Here is a 22,444-nt window from a genome sequence, read left to right on the forward strand (position 1 = left end):
CATGAAAATTTTTCAATCGCTACAGATCATTTAAGAAGTACAGTGAATTTTGACATTTCCTTCATCTTGTCTAGAATGCTCCTATCTGCTCAAAATGTAGGAAGCTGGCCTTTTAGGAGAATTTTAAAAGCCCAGCACTGCACACAGGGCTGATAACGCAAAGAAGAAAGTTGTTGCAATGGGATAATTGCCATGGAGGCCCATGTAGAGGAAACGTTACTTACATACCTTGCAACTGAATCTTATTCTCAGGACTCTGGACCAGAACGGAGCTGACAGAATCTAGGTTGTCATAGTTACTGCAGCCCAGGGGACCCGTCCGTGTTTCTGTTACCTGTCCAAAAAATACACACACACACACAAAAAAAACACACCAACTTTATTATGTAAGTCAGACTTGACCATGCTCTTGGTTCAATGGAGTTGTCCAGAAGGACAGTATACACTGGACAGGAAACATCACTGTATGTTCCAGGATCTGATCCCCAGCAACCATCCACACCTCTGGACACAAAGCAGGCAGTGACTCCCTTTGTCTTTTGTCCCACTTGCTTCCCTTGGGCCAGGCATAAGTCTCCTGGGAATCAAAGATGCTTGCTTTAGTCAAAAGCATCCCTCACAGCCGAAACCGGTTTGGCTCAGTGGATAGAGCATTGGCCTGCAGATTGAAGGGTCCCGGGTTCGATTCCCGTCAAGGGCATGTACATTGGTTGCGGGGACATCCCTGGTTGAGGATGTGCAGGAGGCAGCTGGTTGATGTTTCTCTCTCATGGATGTTTCTAGCTCTCTATCCCTCTCCTTTCCTCTCTGTAAAAAAATAAATAAAATATATATATTTTTAAAAAGCATCCCTCACAGAAGGTCATCAGATTTACCCAAGCTATGACAAGGGCATGTTCCTTTAGGTACCGAGCAAGTTTTGACTCATATTAAGAATTGTGTTTTTGTTGTTGTTGTTGTTTTAAGTAAATTATACTAGTATTTCTTTCTTTTTTTTAAAATAAATTTTATTGATTTTCTTACAGAGAGGAAGGGAGAGAGATAGAGAGTTAGAAACATCGATGAGAGAGTCATCGATCAGCTGCCTCTTGCACACCCCCTACTGGGGATATGCCCGCAACCAAGGTACATGCCCTTGACCAGAATTGAACCTGGGACCTTTCAGTCCCCAGGCTGATGCTCTATCCACTGAGCCAAACCGGTTTCGGCAAGTTCTTGCATTTTTCACTTGAGGACTCACAGCATTTGTGGTATTTCAATACCTTACACATTTATCTTTTTTTTTTTTAATATATTTTATTGATTTTACACAGAGAGGAATTGAGAGGGACAGAGAGCTAGAAACAGCGGTGAGAGAAAATCAGCGACCAGCTGACTCTTGCACACCCCCCCACTGGGGATGTGCCCGCAACCAAGGCACATGCCCTTGACCAGAATCAAACCCAGGACCCTTCAGTCCACAGGCCAACTCTCTATCCACTGAGCCAAATCGGTCCCGGCATTACGCATTTATCATAAAGTCTTCTTTATGTTTCATTGTGGCAATGATAAAATGACTCTGAAATCCTCTCTTTACATTAACTTTACTTATTTAACTATAAGCTTCCTATTCAGAATTTCACAGAGCATCTGGCACCTAGTAGGCATTCAAAAATTAGTAACTATTTCCTTTTTAGTTAGAAATCTTTATTCAAAACAATTCTGATGTCTACTTATTAAACTTTTTTTTTTTTTTTTTTACTGGAACTTCTAAGAAAATACAATAGGGCCAGCCTATGTACATTTCTAAACCTCACCTGGCCTCACCATTCATACGTGAATGAGGTCGCTGGAGCCCAGGGAGGCTGGCCAGCCCACAGGGTATCATGTAAGGACATGAGAGCTGGACCTGGGACCTGAACCTCCGACTCATGAGTCAAATGCCCATTCAGAAATCACACTGGCTTTCTAACCTCCAAACCTCAGTGTTTGAAACTTTACTTGCCTTGATCAACCTAATGCATTCTGATTCTCTCTCTCTCTCTCTCTCTCTCTCTCTCTCTCTCTCTCTATCTCTCTCTCTCCTCCCCCCATAATGCAATAAAGTTACAATAAAGCACAATTTAATTGGCCTAAATTGCTCTACAAGTCTATTAGAATGGAGTTCTACCTGGGGTCATTGTCACGACAATAAATAGTTCTATAAATGTGCTTGTGCCTATACTTTGAAGACCAAATGAGCTGGCTTTTATTCCGAGTATTAATTTATTAGTGCTTTGAAGTAGAGATTCCCACCCATTTTTATATTACTCTACATTAGACTTCTGAAAAAGTCAAACATGTGTTGATTAGTTCCTATTATATCCTAAAGCAGTATGCTTGTTTCTGCTCCTAGGGGTGTAGGATCTTTTACAATTGCATCTACTTAAAGCTATTGAACTAACAAAAGTTTTAGAAAATATTGATACTAAAATATATATGTAACTTACATGCAACTACATAAATCATGTATATTATATAATATGTATGTTAAATTAATTATTATCTCATATGATGATACAAAAACAATTTTATATATATACATATAAATTTTAGATATGTTATAATTAAATATATGTAATAACTATATCACATAATATCAATTGGTATATAATTATATACTGTACTAGAGACTCAGTGCACAAAATTCATGCAAGAGTACGGCAGGCCTTCCTTCCCCCGGCCGCCATTGCTGGCTTCCCTCTGGCACCTGGGACCTGGGCCTCCCTTGCAGACCTGGCTTTGTCCAGAAGGTCATTTGGAAGAACGTCCGGTCTAATTCACATATTATGCTTTTATTATTATAGATGATGATTATTAATTACATTTACTAATTAAAAATTATATAATTATATAACCTCTTTCTTTCAAATGGGAATGTTGAGTTTGAAGATATCCTCACCATTTATTTGTTTCTGTCAGTCATTCATTCTTATTTCAGCAATTTTACTAAGCACTGAGTGTCAAACTGCAATTTTGATGTATTCCTAGTTCTGTATCCCGCAACATTCCTGGGATTTAATATTGAATTTAGAAATCGATTTGCAAACACATTGCTAATACAAGAGGCATTTTAAAATAAAATGGGCATATTGATATAAACCTATTTCAATAACAAAGGCTTTAATTTTTAAAATTGCTTTATTATTTATAGTAAATCCTGTGAGAGTAGTGCACATTCACCTATGAAACTCTATGTCCTCAAGTGAAAAGTACAGGAACGTATCAATGCTAAATTTCCAAGCATCTCTACAAAACAATAAACACTGTCCTTGGTGCATTACCCACAATTAATATCATGATTTAAAATACAGTTGACATTGTCAATGTCTCTTGAACCTGCTCCAACCATTTAATGTAAGTTTAAAATAGTTCATGATAAATAACCAATGCCAAGATGACTCATATTTTCACTTCAAAAGTACAAAAAACAAATCAAATACTAACTCAATGGGAAGAAGAATTGTTGAATTATTTATCTATGCAAATGACTTTATGCTGAAAACTACTTTCTCTAACTCCACTCCCCATCATTTAGCTATCATAATCATTTATCCTAGGATTGCGTTTTTTGTTTTTGTTTTTAAACTCTCTAGAGATTCTACTTCAGGAGGAGAGGTGATCTTTGAAACATGAGGATAAAGAGGATGATTATAAACAATATTAAGTTACTAGTAGGTATATCCATAAAATCATGCCCAAGATATGCAATATAACTGTGAAATGTAAATTAGGAGAAAGGAGAAACATGGCTGATGAAATAAAGTATGTGAAGCTCGGCTGGTGTGGCTCAGCAGTTGAGCTTTGACCTCTGAACCAAGAGGTCATGCCACATGTCCTGGTTTGCAGGCTGGATCCCCAGTGGGGGCCATGCAGGAGGCAGCCGATCCATGATTCTCTCTCATCACTGATGTTTCTATCTCTCTGTCCCTTTCCCTCCCTCTCTGCAATCAATAAAAAATGTATTTTTAAAAACAGAGTATGTGAAATAGGCTATTAAGGTTGGAGGAGAGAAGCACAAAAGACGGAGTCACATTTGATTGGGGACAAAACAGACAGAGCGTTCTTGGAGAGCAATTGCTTTGGTGCAATTTGCACTTGTCCTCGCCACCATGAGTCCAGGCCCCGTGACAATGACCGACCTATTTTTCCCATGCCCCATAAATTATCCTCCATCAAAACAACACACAGGCACACACCCACCAGTCCCACACAGCTCTCTTGAGACAGACGCTGCATGCCCTCTGAGCACCCATCAAAACACGAAAGTACATCCGGGCCTAGAAAAGAGAGGTTTTGTAGGTGATTAAAGCATCCAGGGTGCTATGGAATAAGGTAAACTGGACATGATTCTGTCACAACAAGGGCGCTAACAAGCATCAGGACTCCTTTGTGCCTAAACCGCGGTTGCCATGGGATTTAAATGCCTGGCTGTTGACTGGTCTTGGAGAGGCCAAATCTATAAGCTCACTCCTACAGATTGCTATTTTGATTTCTGCAGTAAGGAACATAGCTTCAAATCACAGCAATTGCAAGAAACTATGTGGCAAAGAACCATATCTATATCTATATCTATATCTATATCTATATCTATATCTATATCTATATCTACATCTACATCTATATCTATATCTATCTATCCCATAAGTATATATATATGTAAATATATATATATATATATATATATATATGTAAATATATATATATATTTAAAAAACAGACATTTTTATAAAAACTTCGATTGGGAAGTCTGTAACTGATGATGGTACATAAATGGTAACCATAGACTTCATTATGCAAAATTTATAGCATTATATATATATATATATAATTGTTTTTAAACTCTCTAGAGAGAGTTTATATATATATATATATATATATATATATATATATATATATATGTTATTGCTTTTTGTTTTACACAGAGGAAGGGAGAGAAATAGAGTTAGAAACAGCTGATGAGAGAGAAACATCAATCAGCTGCCTCCTGCACACCTCCTACCAGGGATGTGCCCGCAACCAATATACATGCCCTTGACAGGAATCGAACCTGGGACCCTTCAGTCTGCAGGCCATTGCTTTATCCACTGAGCCAAACCAGTCAGGGCAACCTCTAGGATCTTATTATTCCAAAGGAGTTGGCTAAGAGTTTTCTGATGCATTTAATGTCAATAATGACAACAGGAAGACTTCTCTGCCACAGGGCATCACAAACAGCAATACAGCTTTCAACCGGTTATGGCTGTGGCTGGCTGGCTGCATCCTGGTGACAATGTCAGAGGGCACTGCCCTGGTTGCGGCCACTGCCTGCACCAGAGGCATGGCGTTTTCGGAAACTCAGGATTCACAGGTTATTTCCTGTTGCTTCGCATAAAAATTAATGCCTTGTGGGACAGCATTTCCTGTGTTTATCGTAGAAATGAAAGCAAACAGGAGAAGTCAAACACAGGGAGAGCTTTTATTTTCTTGATTGTTTATTCTGTGAATTGCAATCGCCTTGCCTTTTACTTATTGAATCTGCTTAAGAGCACCACAGCCTTTTTCTTTTTTTTTTAATATCTTTTATTTATTTTTTACAGAGAGGAAGAGAGAGGGACAGAGAGTTAGAAACATCAATGAGAGAGAATCATCGATTAGCTCCCTCTTGCACACCCCCTACTGGGGATGTGCCCGCAACCAAGGTATAATACATGCCCTTGACCGGAATCGAACCCAGGACCTTTCAGTCTGCAGGCCAACGCTCTATCCACTGAGCCAAACAGGTTTCGGCATGGACCTCAGACTTTAAAATGCAATGGCCAAAAATGCTTCAATGTCCAAGTCTAAAATAAAAGACTACTTTTTTGGAGCTCATGTAAATCATCTGAAAACTAATAGTGTTTTGCCCTGCCAGCATTGCTCAGTGGTTGAGCATCAACCTATGAACCAGGAGGTCACACAGTTCGAATTCCAGTCAGGGCACAGGCCCGGGCTGTGCGTTCGATCCCCAGTGTGGAGTGGGCAGGAGGCAGCTGATCAGTGATTTCTTTCTCAGCAATGATGTTTCTTTCTCTTCCTCTCTGAAGTAAATTAAAAGATATTGAAAACAACAACTTGTAGGCTTGATGGTGATTTTCAACAACATTTTTGCCAGCTATCCCACAGAAATGAATATGGGGAAGGAGGAGTTATTCGAGTGGCTAAATTTAATACAACAAAGTCATGGGGAAAATGGGATTAGGAGAGCATTCTTGGCCCATATTGCGTCTCCCTGGGAGACAGTGACTGCCTCTTGCAAAGGGACACTCACCTGGTCTATTGCCCCATGGCTTTCTTATTATTGCCCCCAAACTGTTTCTGTACCTGACGATCCTGCCACTTCAAGCTACCCCTCTGGCTAGGTGTGTTCTCTCTCCTTTGATGGAATAAGCAGGGACACAGTAGACCGAATCCACCAAAGTCTTGGAGGCTCTAACCCACAATGGAGCTAATGGGACTGAGTTCACAAACCCATCTGTTGCCAGGATGGGTGAGCAAAGGGTTAGCCCTACACAGAGCCACTGGCTGCATTGATGGCTGCTGTATAATTTCTTTTATCTGTGTACAAGAGGTTCAATGCACAAAATTCATGCACTCAGGGGGATCTCTCAGCCTGGCCTGTGCCCTCTCACAGTCTGGAAGCCCTTGGGAGATGTCTGACTGATGGTTTAGGCCAGCGGTTGGCAAACTCATTAGTCAACAGAGCAGCAAACTAAGGCTCACATTCCACAGATTGCAGACCACTGTTTTAGGCAGTCAGACATCCTTAGCACTGCTACAGAGGTGAGAGAGGCTGCATACTCAGCTTCTGGCTGAGTGGTGCTCCCCCTGTGCAAGTACACTGACCACCAGGGGGCAGCTCCTGTATTAAGCATCTGCCCTCTGGTGGTCAGTGTGCATCATAGAAGAGACTGGTCATTCTGCCGTTTGGTTGATTTGCACATTAGCCTTTTATTATAGAGGATTTCTAGATCTACTCATACTCCCCAAATGGTACTCACCTGGAGCCTCAGTCAATCAGTTAACTGTGAGGTAATGATGATGCTATCAACTGAGTAACCTATTTTGCTTCACTTTTTTTTTAATAAAAAAAAAATCTTTATTGTTGAAAGTATTACATATGCCCCCTTTATTCTGCCATTGGCCTCTTATAGCCTGTCCCTGCCCTCTGCCCCAGGCCTCCCCCAACTCCATTGTCTGTGTCCATGGGTCATGCTTATACACATACAAGGTCTCTGATCTGTTCCCACCCACCCTCCTCTGCCTTCCCTCTAAGACTCCACAATCCGTTCCATGCTTCTATGCTTCCTTTTATTTCTTCTTCTTCTTCTTCTTCTTTTTTTTTTATAATATACTTTTATTGCTTTCAGAGAGGAAGGGAGAGGGAGAGAGAGAGAGATGGAAACATCCATGATGAAAGAGACTCATAGACTGGCTGCCTCCTGCTCGCCCCACACTGGGGACCGAGCCTACAACCCGGGCATGTGCTCTGACCAGGAATCGAACTGTGACCTCCTGGTTCACAGGTGGATCAATGCTCAACCACTGAGCCACCACGGTGAGGCTATGCTTTCTTTTGACAAGTGATTAAGCATGGGAGGATGGAAATGTCAAGAGCTGGAGGAAAAGCACCCATCGCCGTGTTGGAGGACAAGTACCGGGAGAGCATAGGGTGGACGTGGCTTCTAGTGTCCACCGGGAAGGCACACCCGGAACCACTGCCCCTGTCCGAATGCCAGCCACACAATGCCCTGTGCACTAGGACACCCAGGATGGGAACCTGGTTAGACAGAACTTCTTTCCTGTGAAAGATTTAATAAAACTGCGAAAACCTGTTTGGCTCAGTGGCTAGGGCGTCGGGCCTGTGGGCTAAAGGGTTCTAGGTTTGATTCTGGTCAAGGGCATGTGCCTTGGTTGCGGGCACATCCCCAGTAGAGCGTGTGCAGGAGGCAGCTGGTTGATGATTCTCTGTCATCGATATTTCTAGCTCTCTATCCCTCTCCCTTCCTCTCTGTAAAAAAACAATAAAATATATTTTAAAAAATAATAAAGATTTAATAAAACGACATCATGGCTAATATTTTTAAATGTCTCCTTTAATTCAGGAATCAGCCTATTGTAGTGTGACATTCCCCAAAATGCCCACTAGTCCATTTCCCTCAAAAAAACAAAACAAAACAAAAAAACCTTTCACCAAAATTTCCTATTACTCCTCTGAAGTGTTCTATTTCCCATGCCTACTCTGAACGAATTATTAAAACATTTCTTATTGCTTCTGATTAAAAATGTAAAACTTTTTACTCGTGCCTTTTGAAGTGCCCTGAGTGTTGAATTTTTCTGAATTCCAGGAGCACATCAAACACTTCCGACGTCAGCTATCTTTTTATAATAAGACAGCTCATGCCTGTGCACAGACTAGCTAAAGTGTCATATCGAGACTGTCATATTCTTCCATTTGTCACCCGATAAGACAGGCGCCCGAGAGAACTGATAATCACGCCATACAAAAACTGAACAGACTCAGGCATAATGAGAAAGACAGAGTAGATTTCTTGTTTCAATTAGCCATTACAGAAACACTTTAACTGTCATTTCTTTCCTTTTTCCTGAAAAAAAAAGAAAAAGAAAATCGGCCTTATTCACATACCAAAAGTTAGGATGAGTCCACATCCTTTAATAAGCATTAAAGCCAGCACCAAGATGACTTCAAATGAACAAAATAAAAATATAAGAGAAAGAGGAACCTTATAGTCTGCATCAATTACATAAGCACTAGTAAAATTCCAAGAGCCAAGAAAAAAAGCAGTAAATTGGGCAAATTGCTCAACAATACTGTAATCAAATTATTACCCTCCCCCCAATTTTTTTAGTTGATATAGAGCCTTAGAATTATAACGAAGAGAATACTTTATAATAAACTAGAGGCCTGGTGCACGAAATTTGTGGATTCATGGGCAGGTGGGGGAAGAGGAGAGCGCACAAGTCCCTTAGCCTTAGCCCTGCCTTCACCCTCTAGCAGTCTGGGAGGCCTTGAGAAATGTCCCCCTGAGATCCTTAGCACTGCCATGGAGGCAGAAGAGGCTCCTGCCACCACCACTGCACTTGCCAGCTGTAAGCCTGGCTTCTGGCTGAGCAGCATTCCCCCTGTGGGAGTGCACTGACCACCAGGGGGCAGCTCCTGCATTGAGCATCTGCCCCCTGGTGGTCAGTGCGCTTCATAGGGACTGGTCATTCTGACATTCGGTCAATTTGCATATTAGCCTTTTATTATGTAGAGTAATTAAGGGAGGCATAAAAAAATGGAAATGAGAAAAAGTTTGGTAATGGTTAAAGTAGGCATTTGTGTCTTTTCTGGAATCCTTAACCTAGAATTTTAAAACTTAGTGACAAAATCAGAAAACTCCAATGGGGACTCTCATCGCCTTTCTTGTCTTCCTCTTCTATTTCCTTTCCCCCAAATCCTCCTCTCTGTTGTGTTATTTCTTCCTATTTATTTTAGTTGTATTGTGTGGAGGTGCTATATCAGCTGTTTTAGGTTTGTTGTCCCTTGCTCTGCATTAGTATAAATTTAATTTCATTTTTTTGTTGTATAATTGTGCCTCCTAGTAGTAAAATAGTCTCTCTGGACATCTATTAGTAACTAGGACGTTGGATAAGCAAACTGGGTAGAGTTGTTACTGAATAATTTCATAGCAACATAAAATCTGGTTTGAAATGGTTTTCCTCCTGTAGATTATAAATTTTATTCCACTGTATTTTTTGGTGAGTACTTTTTTCTTTTTATAAAATTTCTGTAAGTCCAGATGCAGTATCTGTTGGCTATATCATCTATATTCAATTCTAACGTCAGTTTTCAAAACTATTTTTTCTTCCCTTTCTTGTACTTTTGAGATATACTTCTATTCATGTTAAGTAACAATTCTCCATTAATCGTTACACTTTTTTCTCAACAGCACGACACTTGGAGCTGTATTTTCTGTGTTCAAGAATTTTCCCCGTCGCCCGGATTTCTTTGGAGGTTTAGAATAAGTGTTCTCTCTGTGCTTCCTTCTCCTGTTCTGGCTTCGCTGAGATGTGCTGGTATTTTTTCATGGTTACTCTTTCAGACGAGTTCAGCTGTGACCATACGTCATTGGCAGCAATGCTGAGAGTAGCTGAAGACTGTGCCAGGGGGCTGTGAGCTTAAAAAGGATGGCAGTAGCTTATCAGTTCCCCGTGAGGCTATTAAGATTTAGCTTCACCCTGAGGTGCTTCCGTGCCTTGAATGGGAGAACTCTGCCCATTTATTCAGCCACTCTTCAGCTCCTGAGGGTCAGGGAAACAAAGCTAAACTCATGTGGGCCAGCCACCTCTGCCCGCTCCGTGCTTCCTGGGATCAATTGCTTTCTGATACAAAATTAAGACTTTCCGCTGTGGGGCCAGACTTGACAGTCATTTCAGATGAAAAAAAAAAATGCTGTAAAAGTTCTTATGCTATTCAGGACCTATTTCCTGTGGGCACCTAAACCTTGGGAGAGATGAATGAGTGGATGGAAGAGAGTCAAGTCTCTCTTTAAATGGTCATTTCCCCAGATGCCTCTCTTCTACAGAAACCTACAAGTTCTCTGTAATGGATTGAATTCACTTCCATCTTTCACCTATTTTCTAAAAAATATATTCTTATTTTATTTATTTTAGAAAGAGAGAGAGAGAGAGATCAATTTGTTGTTCTACTTATTTATGCATTCAATGGTTAAGTTTTGTATGTGCCCTGACCAGGGATCAAACCCACAACCTTGGTGTATCAGGATGATGCTCTAACCAACTGAACTACCCAGCCAGGGCCATCTTTCACTGATTATACTAGAGGCCCAGTGCATGAAATTCATGCACTCAGGGGGTGGTCCCTCAGCCCACTCCGTGCCCTCTCACAGTCCAGGAACCCTAATAGGATGCCTAACTAATGGCTTAGGCCCGATCCATCAGTTGGACATCCTCAGTGCTTCCATGGAGGTGTGAGAGGCCCCTACCACCGCTGTTGTGCTAGCTAGCCATGAGCCCAGTTTCTGGCTGAGAGCACTGATCTCCAGGGGACAGCTCCAGTGTTGAGCAGGATCAGGCCAAAACCAGCTCTCCAACACCCCCCGAGGGCTCCCAGATTTCGGGAAGGTGCAAAACAGGCTGAGGGAACACACAGGTGCACAATTGGGGCCAGGGAGGGACGCAGGAGGTTGGCCAGCCAGGGAGGGGCCACAGGAGTTCTCTAGGGTGTATCCAGCCCCTCTCACTCAGCCCCAATCGGCCAGATCCCAGCAGCAAGCTAACCTACCAGTCAGAGTGTCTGCCTCGTGGTGGTCAGTGCACATCATAGCAAGCAGTTGAGCAGCCTTAGCATATCATTAGCATATTATGCTTTGATTGGTTGAATTGGACGACCAGATGACCAGACACTTAGCATATTAGGCTTTTAGTATATAGGATAGTGATGATACATATTTTCTCTTTAGATTCTCTCTTGAACTTCATGACCCATAATTGCAACTGTCTTTGACATTACTGTTTGGATTTTCACAAATCCCTCCTACATTTCATGTCACAAATGGACTCTATGAGCTCTGTATGTATGAAACCAGTGTCCTGTCATGCCCTATACATTCATGGAAGCACCGTGTCTAGCATATCTCTCAGGTCTAAATCCACTTTCATGTTCTCTGGCTGCTTCCCCTCTGCCTTACGCTGGTTGATGCGCAGTCAATTCTACATTCACAAACCTGTACGTTTCTCTACTGGTATTGCATAAGTTAAGGCTTTTGTCTACTCTTCCATTACTTATTGCACCAACATCCTAACTCATGTCTATGCCATTAGACTTTTCTAATCCAATCATGTTTCTGAGTTATAATGTTGATAAGTTTCCCATTCCAACAAGACTCCCCACAAAATTCTGGACATGCCAAAACTGTTACAGATCCCTAATTGGCTTCTTGCTCTCTTTGCCTATATTTGTAGCTACAGTGCCATAGTCCCATAACCAGCTCTCTGGTGCTAAATAGAGCTTAGTTTTGGTTGATTCTTGGTGGCCTGCGTGTCTACAGAGGCTCAGGATCCAGGCTGTGTGGTGGGCACAGGTCTGACCCACATGTGTTTATTCTCAGAATGGTCCAGGCCACAGAGACAGTGACTTTCTCACATGACAATGACAGAAGTACCACAAAGTGCATTGCAACCCCATGTGTCATGTCCATTAAGATTCCATGGACCAAGTCACATGACCAAGGGCAACATGAAAGGGGCTAAAAAATGTTCCCTAAATGCCAGAGAAACCATAAACTCATTTGGCCAAGGATACCCTGAAGGCATGGGTAGAAAATTGGGCAAAGGTAAAGAACTGGGGAAAAACAACTCAATGGATGTCTGATAACTTTGGTAAACACAATCACAGAGTTCTTCAGACTCTGAAATTATATGCATTTTCTTAGCCTAGCCCTTCCTTTCCCATTTCAAAGCTCTCATCTTTTGCCTGGATTTTTCTTTCCATGCGATTAGATTTATCCTATTTATCCTATAAGACCCAGATCTGATATTTCTGAGTATTCTTATCAATTCCCTTAGACAAGAATCAGTGAGCATCCTTGACCTGGTTATTTTTGCCATGTTGCCTTTTTTAGTAGGCATATCGCTGCCTCGCCAGACAGACTAAATACTGCAAGGCTAAAATGCACAGCATTTTCATTTCTGAGGCCTAACAACTTGTGGTGCTGGGTACTGCACAGATATGGAATAAACATCCCCCAAGTAAGCAAATTAATTGGGTAATTTATAAACGTTTAGACAACTTTGCATTGACACAGGGCACCGAACATTTGATTATATCTAACGACTGCAGGATCACATATTATGCATACATTTTGCTTTAATTGACAATTTTATTACTTCAACTGAGAGTAATTAAGTGGCTTCACTCAGCTTACCAAAATAATTTAAGTAATAGATGCTTCATATTTAAAAACGAGCAATGGACTTCTATCAAGATAAATATCAAGAAAAGTGAAAAGGCCCTGGCTGGTCTGGCTCAGTGGATAGTGTGGGCCCCCAGACTGAAGGGTCCAGGGTTCAATTCCAATTCCAGTCAAGGGCATATACCTCAATTGCAGGCTGGATTGGTGCGGGAGGCAACCAATCAATGCGTCTCTCTCACATCAATTTTTTTTCTCTCGCTCAAAATCAATGGAAAAATGTCCTCAAGTGAGGAGTAACAACAGCAACAAGAAGAGTAAAATAAATAAGAACTGAAAACAAAAAAAGAAAGAAAAGAAAAATGAAATATTTTAAATGAAGTAACAATTGTATGTACTCAGTGGGGAAAAAATGGAATAGTCTTTGAATAGTCTTTTAAATGTCTATCTTCTTTTTAGGTCACGATTTTCTCTTGGACATGATCTATTTTGCAGGAGATTTTTCAAACTTTAACTTTGACCAAAGGTGAACTTGTCGGCGAGTTTGAACTAAATTGCTTTCGCCATCTCTGAGTTATGGGAAGGTGAGAGTAGGTTTCTCAGGCACCTCACTAAAACAGGCGCAGCCCTTTCTGCTTACATAAGCCACAAATGACTAATGCAGTGTATTTTAAACCTGACAGGAGTATTATGGTTCTCAAAGAAACCTCTACATTTAAAAGAAAATACCCAATCATTTTTAAAATGCCCAAATTTCCCATGCAGGAGTCCACATATTGCCAGAGAAGACTGTGACTTAAAAGTAAAGAAAATACAATTAAGGTCAAGGTTAGATTTCTGCCTAGGTTAGACAGAGAAAAGCTATAGGACTGATATTAAATTAGGGTAGCATTGCAGGGCAGACATGTTAGCAAGTTAATGCACTTTGAAGTGCACTTTAAAATGTAAAAGGAATTGAACCTCTACCTTTTACGATGCAGCCAGAGAGAAAAACAGCAATCTGAAAGAGAAATTCTATGCCTGGCACACCCTGTGCTCACTCTGAGCTCCTCTGAAACAGCGATGGGGAAAAGTTCTCCTCAGCGAGGGGAGGGACAGGAGATAAATTCAGGGTTACATAGCACATCACAAATTACTTTTTAAACCCAGCTCAGTCTTCTTTAATCCCCTGGACAAAAAGCGTTCAAGTTTTAAGGTGTAGGAAGAATATATTAAAGGCTTAGAGTGTTCAAGAATGCAATATCTTTTTTTTGTTGTTGTTAATCCTCACCCAACTGTTCCATCGATTTTTAGAGAGAGTGGAAGAGAGGGAGAGAGACAGAGAAAGAAACATTGATGCGAGAGAGACATGTGGATTGGTTGCCTCCCACATTCGCTCAGACTGGGGTCGGGGATCAAGCCTGCAACCCAAATACATGCCCTTGACCGGAATTGAACCTTTAGTTTGTGGGCCAATGCTCTCTCCACTGAGCCAAATCATCTAGGCTGCAGTCTCTTTTTTTTTTTTTAACTTTACATAAATATTAACATTTCCTATCTTTACATTCATTTATATCCCAGCTTACTGAGCTGGCTTTGTGTCTCTGTTTACTTTCTTTTCCAGTTTCCAAACATTTGCTAACCCTTTCCTTTACTCCATCCCTCAAGCCAGTGCTGAAATGGTTGAGCAGGTAAGCATCCCAGACATTGCTTCATTCAATTCCAGGGATTATTGTCTACAGAGCATTAGATAAAAGAGGAAATAAGAAACCTTCCAAATGTTGAGCAAATTGGATCCAGAAAGGATTGGAGAGGATTTTCCTTGGGGCAGTAAGCAGGCTGCGTGTGCAAGGTGATACAATGGGGTCAAGGAGAACAGCGGTGCAGCTCTATACCAAGAAGGGCCTAATTCCATGGTCTGCAAACTGTGGCTCACGAGCCACATGCAGTTTTTTGGCCCCTTGAATGTGGCTCTTCCACAATATGCCAAGGCCTGGGCGAGCCTATTTTGAAGAAGTGGCATTATAAGAAGTTTAAGTTTAAAAAATGGGGTTCTCCAAAGGAATTTCAATCATTGTACTGTTGATATTTGGCTCTGTTGACTAACAAGTTTGCAGACCAATGGTTATTGGAAAAATTAAAGGGGAACTTGGGTTTGAGGGTGGGAATGGAAGTACATAGATAGGAGTTGTCAAGATAGTGTTGATGATTGACAATTTGTGATATGTCATTATTTATATTGATGGGTGATAACTGACATAATTTCTTATGTGTCAATATTTCTACTGGTAAAAATGGTCTCAGTTATTTATTACCAATGTCCTTCCTTTATTAAGTTAAAGTTGAAAGTAAATGGTATAGAGGTCATTTCTTTCCTTATATCATACATCAGGCCTTTTTTTTTTTTCCTTTCAAAACTGCAAACTCAATGAAAAGTTTATTTTGAAAATGACCTTTCGTAGGGTTTTCCTCATTTTCCCAATGAGTTAAAAGTAGCTATAATTTTAAGATACGAGAGATCAAACTGTCTCTTATCTCCTTGACTCATGAAAAATGAGCACTTTGTTAAAAAGATAAAAGGCAAGCTCAGAACACCTAGACCTAATCATCTCAATATCATAATTAATGATAACAATCTAGGCAAAAACCAAAACTGGCCACTCAGAAAGAAATGGTTAAGTTTGAGATCCCCCAAATTTACTGAAACTTGGAAAGAATTTTGGACTTTCCCCAACTGCCTTCCAGAGATTATGGGCAGAAATATTTAAAATCACCAGAAAGTGAGCCTTTCTCTCAGGTTCAGTGAGTTTTCATAAATTCCAATAAATGGATTATTTGCTGTAGTTTAGTTCTCACAAATAGTCTGTCCTTTTGTACCCTGGCTTTGATTCCCTTTGTAAGAACCAATTCTTCTGAAAAGGGTAAGGGGACCTTGACTGACTGCTACTCTCAAATTGTTTTTCCGTATTAGAGCTTGCTCCTGAGTCCTCTGTTTATCAGCCTCACCTTGGACTTGTCATTGTAGGCTAATTAATAAAGTAATTATTAATTACTGTATAGCACCTTATATGGGCTAGGCACTGTTCTCAGCCCCTTAAATATATACTAAGTATTTTAACATTTATGATGCCCTTATAACATAAGGGATATCCTTATCTCCCTTTTATAGATGATTAAAGGGATAGAGAATGTAAGTTAATTCAAGTGAGATCATGCAATCAATAGGTGGTGACCTGTGATGCAGTAGGACAGTCAAACGCATTAGTCAACAGAGCCAAAATCAACAGGACAACGATTGAAGAAGTGGCAAAGTCTTCCTTTGGAGAGCCAAATTTTTTAAACTTAAACTTCTTCTAACGCTACTTCTTCAAAATAGATTCGCCCAGGCCATGGTATTTTGTGGAAGAGCCACACTCAAGGGGCCAAAGGGCAGCACGTGGCTCAGGAGCTGCAGTTTGCCGACCTCAGCAGTAGGAAATTGAGAAAACCATGTGACAGCTAATAACGGCTGGTTATTATCCATTATCAGGTGGATGGACCAATTTCAGAATGCTAGAGGGGAGGTACAATACAACTTTTATTTCATTCATTGAACTTAATCAAATATTTAACAGCATTTGTGGGGGGAAAAAATGGTTGGAGGAGGAGGAGGAGGAGAAGAGGGGTGAGTATTCACAGCACAAATACTCTGAATGACCACAGTAGTAAATATAGGCCATCAGGCTTTTGTCCAAACTCACATAATGTACAACACCAAGTGTGATCATAACGTGAACCATGGGCTCTGGGTCATTGTCATGTTTCAACATAGGTTCATCAGTTGTAACAGAGGTACCATTCTGAAGGGAGATATTGATGATGGGGGTGGTGATGCATTTGTAGAAGGAGGAGATATGGGAGAAATCTCTGTATTATTCTGTCACTTTCATTGTAAACCTAAAACTGTTCTAAAGAACAGACTCTTCCTTCAAAACAAAACAAAAACTCCAGGTAGCTCATAAACCATGCACACATTCCAATTCCGACTACCAGTTCCTTACTTTCCTTCCCAGGGCTATTACCAAGTGTGAGAAAACCAATGCAGCCTTTCTTTGATTTCAGACACTGAAGAGTAATAAAAAGATAACTGTGAGCCGAAACCTGTTTGGCTCAGTGGATAGAGCGTAGACCAGCGAACTAAAAGGTCCCAGGTTCGATTCAGGTCAAGGGCATGTACCTTGGTTTTGGGCACATCCCCAGTAGAAGTTGTACAGGAGGCAGCTGACCAATATTTCTCTCTAATTGATGTTTCTAGCTCTCTATCCCTCTCCCTTCCTCTCTATAAAAAAATCAATAAAATATATTTTTTTAAAAGATAATTTTGAAAGAAAATGAATTCCTATGCACTCCCTCAGTGGAGAGCACGTTTTCTCTACTGAGGTTGTCAGATACACTGGGAAATGGATTCAACACAAGCCGATCTGTACCTATTCTTTTTTAAATTTAATATATTTTATTGATTTTTTACAGAGAGTAAGAGAGAGGGATAGAGAGCTAGAAACATCAGTGAGAGAGAATCATCGATCAGCTGCCTCCTGCACAGCCCCTACAGGGGATGTGCCCACAACCAAGGTACATGCCCTTGACCGGAATTGAACCTGGGACCTTTCAGTCTGCAAGCCAAGCCTCTATCCTAGGGGTGTCGAACTCAATCAGAGAAGAGGCCAAAATCTAAAATCCAGTCTAAATCGCGGGCCGAATGGTTTACTGAACAGTCATAAACTGTCATTGTGATGGAAACGCAGCGGAGTGCAGTGATGACAGCGCGGTGCGGGCCACATTGCAAGGCCTGGCGGAACGGATTTGGCCCGCAGGCCTTGTGTTTGACACATGTGCTCTATCCACTGAGCCAAACTGGTTTCTGCTGTACCTACTTTAGGAAGAAATGTTTCCCTTCTAAACACCTTGATGGCAGGCAGCTGATGTTTCTCAACTTCAACAAAATCCACTCAACAAATGTGTGCGGAGTGTCGCATGCACAGTCCAGCAAGCTCTGTGCCGCAGGCATTCCCAATGTGAGTTCCGCCAAAGAGCTTCACATGTTAGCTACGCAGAAAGAATTCCTAGTTCTGCTATGTTGCAATCATGGCTGTTTGGAGAATGGCAGATAAATGAAATACACAGAATGATTACAAAAGAAAAGAGCAACCGTGCATCCTTATGAGAAAGCAAGCTGCTTCCAAAAGAGGGCTCTGTGATTTCCTCCAGTGTGTGTGAAGAGCTGTTATTTTGCTACCAAGAGGCAAAAGGAAGGTGGGGCTGGGAAAAGATAAAAGTCCATCTGGGGTCCTTGAGAAACTTCTCAGAGCTGTCTTGGCATCCTTGCCTCAGATGCAAGCACTCACCTAATTTTAGAAATAGGTGACTACAACATCACTGGACAGCTGCAGTGTCGGATGGCCACAACCCCATCGATCCAGCTCACGCTGGGTGAGGTTCATTTAATTTCAATTAGCATTTATTGAGTTCCTATCTTGTCCTGAGCTGAGCTCCGGATGGAGAGACTGGGAGATAAACAAGCTTACTTTTGAGGAGCTACAACAAGCGCTTAATAACTACACATCACATATGTATAGCTAACCCAGGTTGCGGGCTCGATCTCCAGTGAGGGGTGTGCAGGAGGCAGTCGATCATTGATTCTCTCTCATCATGGATGTTTCTATCTCTCTCCCTTCCTCTCTGAAATCAATAAACAATATTTTTTTCTTCTTTTTTAATCCTCACCAGAGGATATTTTCCCCATTATTTTTTAGAGAGAGTCGGAGAGGGAGAGACAGAGAGAAACACCAATGTGAGAGAGAGACATCTTTTAAAAAATATATCTTTTCATTGATTTCAGAGAGGGAGGGGGGAAAGGAGGGAAGGAGGGAGGGAGGGAGGGAGGGAGGGAGGGAAGGAGGGAGAGAGAGAGAGAGAGAGAGAGAGAGACAAGAAACATCAATGATGAGACAGAATCATTGATCCGCTGCCTCCTTCACGCCCCCTACTGGGGGATGGAACCCACAACCCGGGCCTGTGCTCTGACCAGGACTTGAACCATGACCTCCTGGTCCATAGGTTGACACTCAGCCACTGAGCCACGCTGGTCTGGCTCCACACACATTTTCAAACATTTCCATTATGTTCTCTGAAACTCCTCCCCATGGCTCATGGACAGCAAGCACTGCCTGCAGCCCTCGCAGGGTGAGCTGTCCTCTCTCCCAGGCTCCGGGTCACTCCTTTCTCTCCCCGCAGCTGTCCTTATATCACTCAGAAAAGCCACTTTTCTTGGGGTCTCATTTCCATAGCCAGCTCAAAGCTTCCTGAAGCCTGATCTTCCCAAGCAATAGCACCAGAGCCTGAAAGAAATGCCTACACACCATGGCTTCCACCATTAAAACATGTGCCTTTGCCACCCAAGCTCCCTTGTGGAAGAAGAGAGTACGTAGGAGTATCTATTAAATCTTCACGTGAACTGTGAATGAACATCTCTCTCTCTCTGTATGCGTACAGGAAACTCTACTGTATAATTCTACTTGGTGCTGAGCAAGAAAAAAATCAATAGCCATATAATAAACACACTTAGAACAATGATGTCTTCTATTAGAAAATACACTTTAAGTTCTTGTTTATATCATCGGAATTGATTTCGGGGGAGGGAAAAAATCAATTTCTCCTCAGCAACCTCACCCTGAATATCTCTAACAATAGCCTACCTTACAATACTTTTAAATTAACTAAAACATCGTTCATGCCAGCTGCATTTTAATCTATGCAGCATAACTGCTATTTATACATGTGCTTACTCAGTATAACTTAAGTCCTACAGTCAGAAGTAAACTAACTATAAATGTGTCATTTGCATATACAGAACTCCTTTTCCCTAAAATCATCCACTAGCAATATTGAGGATGGGCAGTATTGTTTGCATAAGCCTTAAACTAAAGGTATTTCTATGTCACCTCTATTCTCTCCTGTACATCATCACAAAATATATATTTTCAGGCTAGTTTTACCTAGCATTCCCAGACAGTGAAGGCCTAACTTTTAAATTAATTGATCAAAACAACTACCCATGTTAATTTTAATCTCATAAAGCAAGAAAATATATTTAAAGACTGTTTTTTTACCATAATAACGAATTGTCACGGTTGAAACAAGGAGAAATGTTCTCTGTATTTTATGCTGCTCTTGTGAACTTCAGGATCACACCCACATGCTCTGCCAACCCTCCGGTCTGTTCGCTTTGCAGTGGCTTGTGGCCAAAACAGTACGTGTTGACCTAAATTGCCAGTGAAATATGGCCACAAGTCTATTGTTTTGGAAACCACAATCACTTTCTCTCTTCCTTTTGAAAAAAATTTTTTTTTAGAAAAGACTCATTCTCCTTTTCTCTCAGCTTGAGTAAAATTAACCTAAATGTAGTCACAAGCGAAGGACTTTAGTGAACATATGAGGTTCATCCATGAATTCTAGACTATGGTGTATCTTGACTTCTAGAAAGTTATAACCAAACATCTGCACCTCATTTTAATAGCATTGGGGAAAATACTGCTTAAAGAAGACTTTTTAAAAAATATATATTTTATTGATTTTTTTACAGAGAGGAAGGGAGAGAGACAGAGAGTCAGAAACATCGATGAGAGAGAAACATCGATCAGTTGCCTCCTGCACACCCCTCACTGGGGATGTGCCCACAACCAAGGTACATGCCCCTGACTGGAATCGAACCCTGGACCCTCCAGTCCACAGGCCGATGCTCTATCCACTGAGCCAAACTGGTTTTGGCTAAAGCAAACTACTTAATGACTGTGGTGTCATTGCCCACTCTGAGTCATCTCCGTCCAAGGACAATGTATTTAAAATGCATAAAATAAAATATGAAGATTTACAAAAAAAATCAATGTTATTAAAACAATATTTTTTTTATCTATGCATGAGCTCTGTGAGGAGCTCATGCATCCCAGGATCAACTTACATAATAATTCAAGGGCACTTCAGTTAATATTTTGCCATGAAGCACCTTGACCCAATTATCAAGTTAAAAAATTACATCAAGACACACACCATTTCATTTGAAATGTATTACAGTCCTCACGACAAAAGGGAATGTTAAAATAATTCTAGAATGCAATTCTTTAATTCAGTGGGACATGCCAATAATTAGAGGTGGGTTATCAACAATAACAAAATCCCCCTCTATTTACTGGATTGTCACACTGAATTAAATAACATTTGATATTTTTCATTTTTAGAAAGAGTGGGACAGAGGGGGAGAGACAAAGAGCGAGAAACAGTGATGTGAGAGAGACACATCAATTGGTTGCCTCCTGCATATACCCCAATTGGGGTGAAAGATCCAGCCTGCAGCCAAAACTGGTTTGGCTCAGTGGATAGAGCATCGGCCCGCAGACTGAAAGGTCTCAGGTTCGATTCCGGTCAAGGGCATGTACCTTGGTTGCGGGCACATCCCCAGTAGAAGGTGTGCAGGAGGCAGCTGATCCATGTTTCTCTCTCATCCATGTTTCTAACTCTCTACCCTCTCTCTTCCACTCTGTAAAAAAAAACCAATCAATAAAATATATTTTAAAAGAAAGAAAGAAAGAAAGAAAGAAAGAAAGAAAGAAAGAAAGAAAGAAAGGAAGAAAGAGAAAATCCAGCCTGCAAAGGAGGTATGTGGTCTTGCCCAGAATCAAACCCCGGACCCTTCAATCCTCAGGCCAATGCTCTATCCACTGAGCCAAACTGGCTAGGGCTAGAGCTGGTCTTTAGAGATGGGAGAAATAAGCCATGACATACATGGAGGGTGGACTCAGTCCTACCTTTATGGCAGTGGATGCAATCTGGATGTGGTGGAGTCTCCGCAGGGTGCTGTCCCTGTCAATGAAGTAGGAGGCAGCGAGCTGATGCAGCGTCTCCAGGGTGACCGAGGAGCTGTTGGTGCTGGAATCAGCTCCTTCAGATCCTCTGCTCAGCTTCCGCTTGTCCACGAAAATGGTGAGCGACTCCTCTCCTGCATTAAATGTATGGGACGTTATTCCATTTCACACCTAAAATCCAACTTTTCCATTACCTGCAAGTGAGGAAATAATCAGACATGGTGAGACGAAAGAGCGATAAACATCAAAAGGGAAAATCTTTTATTTATTTTTTAAAAATATTTTTTTATTGATTTCAGAGAGAGGAAAAGAGAGGGAGAGGAGATAGGAGCATCAATGATGAGAGAGTCATTGATTGGCCACCTCCTGCACGCCCCCTACTGGGGATTGAGCCCTCCCTAACCTGGGCAGGTGCCCTGATCTGGAATCAAACCCAGAGCCATCCAGTAGGCAGGTTGACATTCTTATCTACTGAGCCAAAGCAGCAAGGGCCAGACTGGATTCCTTTTTGAAAGTGCTGTGTATGCCATCATGGATGCAAATATGAATGAAGGTCCAATGTTGAGAAGAACTAGGGGTTGTTCATGAATGACTTCC

At 41.3% G+C, this 22,444-nt stretch overlaps 1 protein-coding gene across 3 annotated transcripts in view; it reads right to left on the reverse strand.

Annotated features, from left to right (window-relative positions):
* BRINP3 (BMP/retinoic acid inducible neural specific 3) overlaps positions 1 to 22,444 on the reverse strand; it is a 167,012-nt gene that overhangs the window by 57,990 nt on the left and 86,578 nt on the right. For all 3 annotated transcript variants that reach the window (XM_036453621.2, XM_036453622.2, XM_036453623.2), the window contains 2 exons: positions 21,791 to 21,981; positions 229 to 334 (listed from right to left, as the gene is read on the reverse strand). In XM_036453621.2, coding sequence (XP_036309514.1) covers positions 229 to 334; positions 21,791 to 21,981 — 297 coding nt within the window. The remainder of the gene's footprint in view (positions 1 to 228; positions 335 to 21,790; positions 21,982 to 22,444) is intronic.

This window comes from Pipistrellus kuhlii, unplaced genomic scaffold (genome assembly GCF_014108245.1).
Source record: "Pipistrellus kuhlii isolate mPipKuh1 unplaced genomic scaffold, mPipKuh1.p scaffold_m20_p_25, whole genome shotgun sequence".
Classification (NCBI taxonomy): Eukaryota; Metazoa; Chordata; class Mammalia; order Chiroptera; family Vespertilionidae; genus Pipistrellus; species Pipistrellus kuhlii.